This window comes from Cyclopterus lumpus, chromosome 5 (genome assembly GCF_009769545.1).
Source record: "Cyclopterus lumpus isolate fCycLum1 chromosome 5, fCycLum1.pri, whole genome shotgun sequence".
Taxonomy (NCBI): domain Eukaryota; kingdom Metazoa; phylum Chordata; class Actinopteri; order Perciformes; family Cyclopteridae; genus Cyclopterus; species Cyclopterus lumpus.
The window spans coordinates 20,277,108-20,287,625 of NC_046970.1; the positions used below are offsets into that span (position 1 = coordinate 20,277,108).

A 10,518-nucleotide genomic window follows, 5' to 3' on the forward strand; every position below is an offset into this window, starting at 1 on the left:
ATATATAAACAGTTTTATATATATATATATATATATATATATATATATATATATATATATATATATATATATATATATATATATATACACACACACACACACACACAAATACAAAAAACACAACTTGTTTGTTAAAAAAGTAACATTAATATAAATAAATAATTAAATAAATATAATTTACATTCACATTCAAATCATACAAAGCAATAGAAAAAAATGACGGTTGATAATAATATAAATGTTCATAAATCTGCGACTGATGCTGCCACCTGGTGGCCATTATCTTGCTTCAGTTGAGTGATTTAGTTTTTACAACATAAAATATAAAAGCAAAACTACACTGACATCAAAAATGTCACGACCGAATGTGACACCTGACCAAAAAAAAAAAAGGTACAAAAACAGGATTTAGGCTCTGCTGACAAGGACCATCTTGAAGCCCCTGATCGCAGAGCTGATGCCTGAGAGTGACAGGCGGGCCTGCAGCATCTTTGTTCCCACCTTGTTGGGGATGAAGATGATGCGCTGCGTCACGCTGCCGCCTGGACGCAGAGGGAGCATCCTGCAGGAAGAGACGGAAAATATGTAAATGAGTTCACAACGTGTCGAAGTTTGCAGATCGGGCTCCAATTGTGTTTGTGACCGCTACGCTATAACTATAACTGTGTGAATGTCTAAACTGTCGATAGCTAATCGCACACGTATTGTGCTCGAGCAGCCTAAAATAAACCTTCAGTGCCTGTAAGTAATTATCAACCCCAATGTCAACACAGGTACATTTTGTTTGTCCTCGCCACGCCTACCCGAAGACAAACATGAGCACAACAGTACAAGTGGAACGAGCCCACATTCCTTCAACAGAGACGTACTGTACTGCGATGTCACCGGGGCACTCCTGTGTTTGAGCATTCCTTGTTTGGCACAAATCATCATTCAACATGTACATGGCAAAATAGGACAAGAGGTCTTTAATTCCTACCTGAAGTTGACCTTGCCCTGAATCAGCCCGGCACCAGTTACAGTCAGTACTCCGCTCACCGGGTAAGAAAATGGGTTGGTGAAGGTCACTATGGCAACCTGCTCTTTGTTAGGCACAATGGAGTCTGCATCTACAATCTGAAGGACAAAAGAAGTTAGTAAACCCTGATAATTACCTTCAAATAACTCAGAAACGCCACTTCACACCACAGGTTTAACACGTTGTATTTTTTTCTGAATAGCAGGTGTGTGCATGCGTGTGTGAGAATATAGTGAAAGTGTGGAAGGTTACATTTACAGTTTCAAGCCATTTCAAGCACTTTCAAGAGCTGCATGGCACATTTCATTGTAGAATGTGTGCAATGACAAAATATTTCCTAAAACTCTTAAGCTGCTGCACCACACACACACACACACACACACACACACATCAGAGAAGTAAATATTCTAGATGCCGTGCGAATAATTTCATACATTATTTCTTTGTTTGGCAATACATATTTGGTATGTTACATTTTTTTGCAAAAAAATTGTGTTAAACTTATGCATGTTTGAACAATTTGAAATACAATACCTGCATGGCGAGCTGCGGGCTGGCGATATTGAACTCCTCTGAGGCCAGGACTCGCTCATGACTGGCCAGGTCCTCCAGGACGACTGCGAGGTTGATGACGTCGTCGCCCACCACATCCTCATACTCTGCTGGGAGGATCTGCTGGTGAATGACCTTGACTGGAAAGACACAGGGAGAAAGAGAAAGAAATTCAAAACCACAATCTCTCAGAAGTGAAAGTTTGAGTCTGTAGATGAGGTTTAAAAGTGTTAAAATGTACCCTCCATGGGTGCCAGTTGTACGACACCGTGGCTTTCCCAGAAGGTGTCCGAGGGGCTGTGGTTGTATTCTTTCGCCTGGGCGTTCAGATGCACTTTAATCCTCTTGGCCACCCTGTGCTTGTTCATCACTTTCACCGTGAAGTGGACCGGCTCTCCGGCAACAGGAGCTTTATCCAGGTCCAGGACCACCAGCACGCCCTTGGATGAGCCTGTGAAATGATCATGAAGAAAGCCAGCGCATGAGATGACACGTGTTTGAACGGATGACCAGTCGGATTATTGTATTCAAAATTCTAATATACCTGACGTTGAGTCCTCTGACATTGTGGAACTTCTGGATTGAAGTGTTGAATTCGGGCCTGTATTAGCAAGATCGAAAGAAAAACGTAAGTATTCATGCCTTAGAGCAAACATTGAGCCGCTTGATGAATGAATGAATGATGAATGGCTCGTACTTTTGATGTATTTGTAGTCTCCTGTGATGTTCTGGTATCTGTGGAAGCCCACCGCTTTGGTGCAGATGAGGGAGCCCACTCTCTCCGTGTCCTTGCTGTGGCTGACCACCCGACCCTTGCTCACTAAAAATGCGTGGACGTCGGCGTTCACCTCGGCGTAGACAAAAGGGATGTCAAAGAACAGGTCGATACGCCGATCCTTGATTGCTTTGACCGGGGCTGGGCCGCAGCAGTACACTCCTAGAATGAAAAGAAGGAGGAAAAGCAAGCTTATGGCAATGTTTGGTCAAGAGAACAAGTTCAAACGTGAACAAAGAAGTGAAGGATTTGTCGCACACCTCCGCTCCTCTCTTGGGGGGTCGGGTCCAAAACCTGCCAGCCTTCCATTCCTGGTCCCAGATCCCGGCGATTCATCCAGCACTCCACCCACACATGGAAGTTCCTGTAGAGAAGAGACAAGATAACATGTCACAAAGCATGCATAGGCTTGCTTCTCAAAGCGTAATAAACTGTGTTCTCAGGCTTATTAAACTGAGAACTCTGCCAAGGAACTCTCAGAACTGAAAGTCGTAAAAAAAATATAAAAAGAGAGTTTAAAAAGCCAGTGGGCATTTTCACAAAAAAGTGTGGATCATATTCGCCATGTGAAATCATTAAAAAGGTAAATCCCCACTGACCATATGCTGTCTTTGCTGTGCTTCAGCTTCTGCCCCGTCTCGCTGTAGTATTCCTCAATCACCAGGTTGTCGTTGGTATCGTGAGCGGAGTTGAAGTTTGTGACAACGCGGCAAGGAATGCCAAGAACTCTCATGACTGGAAAAAAAAACAAACACACACAGACGCAGAACGTCGAACACACCGATCAACAAATCTGAACATTGCGTAATGGAAATAATTAACATCCGTGCGTGCGAGACTTCCTTGACATCAATCATGACAAAGTATAGTGCTTGCTGTCGTAAAGACAAAAGACTGTTTGACTTTATTTCCGTTTAGATTGATCATGAAATAATCACCTGTGCACATGACGGCTGCAAAAACCCAGCACTGCCCATACTTGACTGGGCTGTAGCCGGAGTCGGCCCACTGTGTCAAGATGTCTCCGCTCCCAGTCCACAAGGAGGGGTTCACTCCTTCCTTGAAGTCCCCTTCCCATTTCCCCGTCAGCACACCGCGGTCGTCTTGACTGTTGATCTGAACATTAAAAGAGAAGATAAATTCAGTTCCCCAACACGTTATAAAGCAAACTGGGACACCTCACATCTTCCCAGGTGATTGTGATACCTCTGCGGCAATTTAATAACCTGTTACGGTGTGCCATTTTTTTATTACATTGCAGAAGGGGTGTGTTTATCTGTTTATCTGCAGATCACAGTGTTCCAGTTCAAGCTCCAGCATGCTTTCTGACAAGCAGAAGGACGCTCACATTGTCATGCAAAGTTAATAAAAAAACATCGGCGAAACAGAACGCTGCCGTCTAGTGATTTATGCACATTGTGAACTTCTATATTCGTGGTTGTGTTTTTAAACTCTTTTCGCACTCACCATGGCAGACACGACCCGGCTGATGTAGATGGGGCTGTTTCTATTCAGGTAGTCCATGTTTCTGTTCTTTTGGTGCTGAGGGCTGACTTGGAGCAGATTCAGGCACGCCTCCAGAACACCGGGCTCAAACTACACAGGGAGAAGGAATAAGAGAATCACAATCAACATTTTATGACAATTTGGTGCATATTCTAATAGACGAATACATGCCTAATGTGTAATCCAATTTAAGGATTAAGCACATGAAACGTTCCTTGAGGCAAACTTTGTGATTTGTTATAGTGGGGCTGCAGAAATTAAATTGACGTCACATGAAATGCAATCAAATACAACAGTAGCACAATAAATACTACATGTATTACTTAATGAAAATCAACAGTCTAAAGCTCTGTTCGAAATCGCATCACAACATGCTATTCATAGGATGACATCACTTTGAGTCACATGCCTAGATGTTCACTAAATTATAGTATAAATTAGTTTATTGGACATATTCAACTGACCCAAAATGCATTGTGTCTCTTCAGACTGTGACGCAGACAGTAAAAATAATCAACCAGTTGGATAAAAGTGACGTCATTTAGTACGCAGCATGCTCTCCATAATGAGACATAACCACAGAGTTGAGTCACCACCTCCGCTGCAAACAAGCTGGTGATTTCCTTTTCTTTTCTTTTTTTCTTATTGAACATTTGCAAAAGTTCTGATCAACAGATATGTTTTACAAATTCTTTTAAATACCTGATCAAAGGACCATGGCCTTGACACAATATTTATAGATGTCCCTATAAACAGCAGGCCGGAGTCATTCTGGATGTACTCTTCTCTCTGGTCCTCAAAGGGAATATACACAGCATCCTCTGCAAGAAACCAACACAAAAAGACATTTAGCACATCGACTCCATACACCACAAATATATATTTGTTTTCTCCGTTTATATGTATTTGTTTTCTGGCACCAGACATTTACTCTGATGAATCTTCACCTCTCAGGTATGATTCACTCTGCATAGCAGAGGCCAGACGTCCATAAAAAGAACTAATATGAGAGTAAAAGTGATGACTGTATGCAATACATCATCGTGAACTCCCTTGACTCACCTCGACACCAGGGGTTACACAGCAGGATGAATTTGCTGAACGCGCAGGTCTTCTTTACGCCCTGACTGAACACATACAGCTGGAATCCGTAGGAACCCACGGCGGCGGAGGCAGGAGAGGAGATGAATATGGAGGGGTTCTGGAGGTCCAGGTCCTCTGGGTCAATGTAAGCTTTCCAACGGCGGGGAGAAACCTTCTTGGAGAAAGTGACGGGCATTATCACATACCGGCGGCCTGAGGAGAGAAGAGAGGCAATTAAGCAAAGGGATTTTAAGTTGTGGTTCAGAGTGGTCGCACACGAGAGCCGTTCATCCCCAAGCAATCTAAATCTAGACTACCTAGCATCACTTTGATCCTCAGAGAGTCGGTCTTGGGGTCGAAGGCTCGGCCCTCCAGCTGCACGCCGACTCTGATCGGGGCCCCTCTTCGCACCACCAGGGTCTTGGAGCCGCTGAAGCCCTCCGTCCTGTGCCTCTCCAGGTTTTTGGATTCCTCCAAGTTGACATTTTGTATTTTCAAGTCTGCAAGTGGAGAGGAAGAAAAACAAAATGAAGATACTGCTGAATAAAAAGAAAAAGTGTTTACCTGCAAATAGAAACAGAACGATCGAGAACCAAAAGTGAGGAACGCTCCAGTGAACTGATAAACCGACAAACGAGGAGAGAACAAATTGCTTGGAGACAAATCTCACCTTCCATTTGTTGTTGTCTCTCTCTCTCTCGCAATGTAATATATCCCTGCTTTCTCCCTCTGCTGCTATATAAACCTTTGCCCCACCCACAAGGTGGGGCAAAGCCTTTCCCATGCAATAGTATCGAATTAAACTGGTTTTCTTTAATTGTTACTAAGACCTTCAAGTTATGTGAATGAAAACACACCCCTCTTGAGGTAAACGGTGACATGCGTAAAGCCTGACGTGAGCAATCAGACTCACCCAGAGGAAGAACATGGACTACCATAGTTTGTTGGGTGTAAACACTTGGAATATGCTGCAAGTTGTGTAATGCAGATTCCAGACCTGTAGACCCATGCAGCCCACTCACAACTGGCTTTAAAGACTCCTCCCATCCATTTGTTTGACTCGTATTGACTTATTGGTTAATTGATACATCACTTAAGTTGTTAAGCATACTCTGTTTGTCCCAGCCAAAAGATCACTAAACTACCACTAACTAGATTTTATTGAACAGGTATTGTTTTGATCCAATTCTGAACATTCCTCAAGTCAACAAGGCAAAAGTCCTTACATGTCATTTAATTGGTAATATAGTTTTTTTTAAAGAGAGGCACAACTAGTATATTTTCTATCTCTACACACAGACGCCCTTTAATCCACAAGGCCACAGTGACTTTGTGACTTCTGCCCCAGAGCAGATGCATGCCTCAAAGATCAAATATCTGTATTGCGCAAATCATGTGTGAGTGGTAGAGTAGTCATCCACTGAAAATGTAATGTTCAGCATATTTGAGTGGGTGGCATTTTTGGATATAGACTTGATGTGACGACAAGGATCGTTGCTTTGTCTATTTATGTAGCAGGTCTCTCCATATCAGTTATATATTAATACTTGAGAACACCTTTTAAACTAAAACATTAAAGAAATGCGAGAACAATATTTAGTAATACCCTGCAAGCACTTTGAACAATGTCAGGATGTTGAGCCTGTCCTCCACTTTGTTCCGAACAGAAATATTACACTAATTATCGGATGGATTGCTATGTAAATTATGAATTTTATTCACACTTTATGTTCATTCTGTCACACAGTACTGCTATGATGACCTTTGCACCTTCAGTATCACTCAACGTCTGAGCAAAGAAACTTCAAGACAACTATCTATTTCGTCGGTTGCTTCGCAACCGGGAAAACTACAGATAAAAAGAGCTCATTTGCTTTAGATACTGTTGGGTTCATTTATTAAAAGAACACTTACGCTTTAGTTTAGCAATAACTACTTTAATTTCAAATGCAATTAGTGGAGCCGAGATTCAAAAAAAAAAAAACTGTGGCAAAGTACAGAAATTACAATGAAAATACTCAAGTAAAAGTAAATACACAAATGTATCAAGCACAGAACGTGATGCTGCATTCAAAGGCAATAAAGTTGAATAAACCTTTATGGTAGTGACTGAGTTGGAGCTCAATGCCTTTTGGATGAATATCACATTTTAAAACTGATAATTAAGCCTTTTGGAGAAAAAACACCAGGAATCCGGTTTGACTCAAAACACAATTTCATTCAGTCTTCATTAAATATATAATTATGGCACACCTTCGGCTTTTAAACATCATAGATATTAGTACATTGACAATAACTTCAACAAGCACATCCATTATTTAAAATTGAATTTTAGTTTCAAACGTTTTAGTCGGTTTTAAATCATCTTTTTGTCTTTTGTTCTGTGGCAGCAGTATTTATTTAGTGACATAGCACTGGTAATAAAAAAAAAAATCACAGAAATTACCAACAGAATTTTTTTTTTAAACAGTAAAACTGCAAAATCTGCTGTTTCTGTTCAGCACCAACATTTGACATAACAATGACGTAGTCGGTGGGAGGAAGAACTCCAGACTATTTCAGCATTCCTCTGGGGGTCAGAGGGTGCTCAAAAACCTAACTTCTCTTCGAGTATTGTAAACTAGTTACGTTTCCAACAACAAAAATGGCCTCACAAATTTGAAATGCAGAGGATGTTATGGACAAGGTTTTGTGTACATTTCACAGTATTGTAGCTGACTTAATGGAAAGAAATGCATCGTGGAGCTCGTGGCCGGCGGAGAGACTCCAGAACCGGAGCTGCCGAGAGCAAAGGAGCGAAGCTGTAATGCGCTGCCAGTGACAATGTGGAAAATAATGGTTGTTGTCGCCGTCTATGAAGCTTCTGTATTGTTATTGTATTGCCTGCACAAGTATAGGCACAACTTGGCTACACCAGGTTTGGCAGAGCGTCAGAAGCTCAGGCACAATGCATTCTGGTACATGTAGGAACTGGCTGCACAGCTCGACGAGCAAAACAATTATAATCTGCTCTCTCAGTCAATGTACTCCATCTACCATAAACACTGATTGGACCTCCAGATAAAAGGTTACATGTTTCCTTTAAAGCAGATTTTGTCTCATAGCAGATATTATGGTCTCCATTTCACTGGAAATTTGGTGCGAGTTGACACACAAGATTTACAGTTGTCAATTAATAAAACATTAAGATACAAAAACCTGCCCTATAATCCGAAGGAACATTCAATCATTTTTGTAATATTAATAATTATTTAAAAAATTACTAACTCATGTATTGTAGGAGCTGGTCCATAATGAGAACAACTACTTAATTTCTAAGCAGCAGTCCTTGGCTTATTATAAACAAGGAAGTCTGTGATGTCATGCCACACATTGCTGTCATGGTAAAGGTAGTTCATGGAGGACTGCAGTGAGGGCTGGAGCGTGTGAGGGTAATATTCAAACAGCCACAAGACAACGCCCCACACAAGCGTGGCAAAGAGAGGGAACGGGTCATGTTTAGGCTGGGGGATGAGTCCCTTCTCTACAGCCAGCCGAGAGAGGGCGAACAGGATCCGGGACAGCAAGTACATGTTGATCTAGAGAAGAGCAAAAAGCGTTTTAACTGACTGAACACTTGCGCCGTCTTGAGTTTATGTGACGATGTGTCTTGTTGATGTACGGATAGGATCAAGAGGCATAATCATACCTGGCTATTGATGTTGTTGTTATCTCCGAACACTAACCATCCTCCAACACAGGCGGCGAGAAAGGCGTGAGACTGCAAACTCTTTCCCTGGCATCTCTCCTGCAAGGCTTGCAGTCCTTTGTATGTGAACACAAAGCACGCCAGGTTGCGGGAGTGGGTGTACGTGGCCTTCAGAATGGCTCTGAGCTTGTCCTTCAAACTAGAGAGAAGGAAGGAGAGGGGGGGGGGGGAGAGAGAGAGAGAGACGACGACAGTGTTGAGACTTTAGAGACGAGCTTTGTGAAAGCAAGGGACTGTTTCTTTAAAAAATAAAAAGTCACTGCTCAAATCCTTACCTGCCACTTCTGAAGAGAAATGTCATTACCAGAGCATGTGGTGCTCTGATTTTGGCCCCATATCTGAATGGAGAAATACATATATAGTGTCAACAATGTCGGTGCTGTTTGGAAACACAACTGGCTACAAAACACGGTCAAACATCCACGGTGCTGCTCGTGCAGCTAATACTATTTAATGCGTTGCCACCGGGGCTCCAAGCTGCTGTAGACCGCCACCACTGCACTACAGCTGTTAGCTACTAGCTAACCTAGCTATGTGGTGCAGGGGTTAACTATACAACGTTAAGTTAAGTTAACATATTAATATGTTCACTTACACGGCGCCGTTTCTGAATCCCTTCAACACTGCCAACGCAGCTTTGTACTTCTCTTGCTGCAGTAGGTTGTTGACAGTGTACAGAAGAGTGTTAATCAGATCAGGACCTGCCATGATTGGCAATACAGTCGACCGGACACTATTCCATGTTGCACACGTTCCAGCACGGTGTGTCACAGCAAATATGGACCGCAGTGCAGCATCATAGCTTGAGGTTCCTATGTAAACTGGGCTACGATTTGTGTTTTTTAAAGTGTGCGTTTTGTGAATTAACAATTTATGTTAAAAGTTTGAAGTCCAATTTTTAAGTTGAACTGATTATCTGTGTGAACGAATTAAATAAATTAGGCTAGAGAGGAATGCATAACTGTTTTGCAGTGGTTGGATTATTCAGATCGCTTTAACTTAAATACTAATACTAAACTTTAAATACTCCACTACAAGTAAACATCCTGCATTCAATACTGTCATAATGCAAAAGTGTATTATCAGTAAAAAAAAGTAAAATTAATTGCGCAGTAAAATGTTACCCATCAGTGTTTAACTATTAGGAAAGAAGAAGCAGGAGAAATAAATAGGAGGATGTTCTTAACACATTAAGGAACATTTCATCATTCAGTTTATCAGAAACATTCACATTCAAAAACACACATTTTTTTGGAGATATGGTTTTCCCTGGTCAGCGAGTGTATGAAAATCATTTAAACCTGAAAAGTAACTAAAGCTGTCGTGTAGTAAACAGTACAATAGCTGCCTCTGAGATGTTACAGAGTAGAAGTATAAAACCTCATTATATTGAAATACTGTGTTCACCGTGCTGCATCTGCCAAAGGTTACAGAAGTATCAGCTACCATATCGCCTTCAGTATGAGTAAGTATTCACATCCTTTACTTTAGTAAAGTCATGCATCTAAAATGTTATTGTATTATTTTATAAGAATTATTAGGAAAATATCAAAATTAAAGGAACTTGTGCAGAATGCCTGTTCTTCCGAGTGGTATGTTATTGTACTTTTAGATGTTAATTACTGTTACATTATTGTATAAGCAGTATTCTAATGTTCAGGCTGTACAAGCATAGTACTTGATCACAATGTTGGGGAAGGGCACACATTGTTCATATTTTAAAAAGGGGACAGTATGCAAATAAATTATACTTATTTAGAAGAAACATACAAGCAAAAGCAATGACTTGTATGTAGGATATTGTGAAAAATGCTGCTTTGATAATAATTAACACTT

General features: G+C 41.2%; 2 protein-coding genes across 2 annotated transcripts; both read right to left on the reverse strand.

The window, feature by feature from the left end:
- Nucleotides 1-92: 92 nt before the first annotated feature.
- On the reverse strand, nt 93-5,734 carry tgm5l (transglutaminase 5, like). Its single transcript, XM_034533724.1, has 14 exons — nt 5,605-5,734; nt 5,252-5,434; nt 4,914-5,147; nt 4,554-4,672; nt 3,813-3,941; nt 3,284-3,461; nt 2,945-3,080; nt 2,606-2,709; nt 2,268-2,507; nt 2,115-2,171; nt 1,812-2,021; nt 1,553-1,710; nt 980-1,116; nt 93-562 (listed from the first exon to the last, which is right to left on the reverse strand). The coding sequence occupies exons 1-14, from the start codon at nt 5,609-5,611 to the stop codon at nt 409-411; spliced, it is 2,046 nt and encodes a 681-aa protein (XP_034389615.1). The 5' UTR covers nt 5,612-5,734; the 3' UTR covers nt 93-408.
- A 1,123-nt stretch (nt 5,735-6,857) lies between these two features.
- On the reverse strand, nt 6,858-9,430 carry pxmp4 (peroxisomal membrane protein 4). Its single transcript, XM_034532774.1, has 4 exons — nt 9,278-9,430; nt 8,958-9,020; nt 8,623-8,821; nt 6,858-8,512 (listed from the first exon to the last, which is right to left on the reverse strand). Exons 1-4 carry the CDS (start codon nt 9,388-9,390, stop codon nt 8,249-8,251), a joined length of 639 nt encoding a protein of 212 aa, XP_034388665.1. The 5' UTR covers nt 9,391-9,430; the 3' UTR covers nt 6,858-8,248.
- Nucleotides 9,431-10,518: the final 1,088 nt, after the last annotated feature.

What these genes read in the sequence shown, in the direction of transcription:
- tgm5l (XM_034533724.1), bottom strand. An exon ending in GAGGATCAAAGTGATGCTAG is followed by an intron (nt 5,148 to 5,251) that starts GTAGTCTAGATT and finishes TTCTCTCCTCAG; the next exon opens with GCCGCCGGTATGTGATAATG. An exon ending in GTCAGAGGACTCAACGTCAG is followed by an intron (nt 2,022 to 2,114) that starts GTATATTAGAAT and finishes ATCATTTCACAG; the next exon opens with GCTCATCCAAGGGCGTGCTG.
- pxmp4 (XM_034532774.1), bottom strand. Translation starts at nt 9,390, where the DNA reads ATGGCAGGTCCTGATCTGATTAACACTCTTCTGTACACTGTCAACAAC. An exon ending in TTTCTCTTCAGAAGTGGCAG is followed by an intron (nt 8,822 to 8,957) that starts GTAAGGATTTGA and finishes CCTTCTCTCTAG; the next exon opens with TTTGAAGGACAAGCTCAGAG. An exon ending in ACAACAACATCAATAGCCAG is followed by an intron (nt 8,513 to 8,622) that starts GTATGATTATGC and finishes GCTCTTCTCTAG; the next exon opens with ATCAACATGTACTTGCTGTC.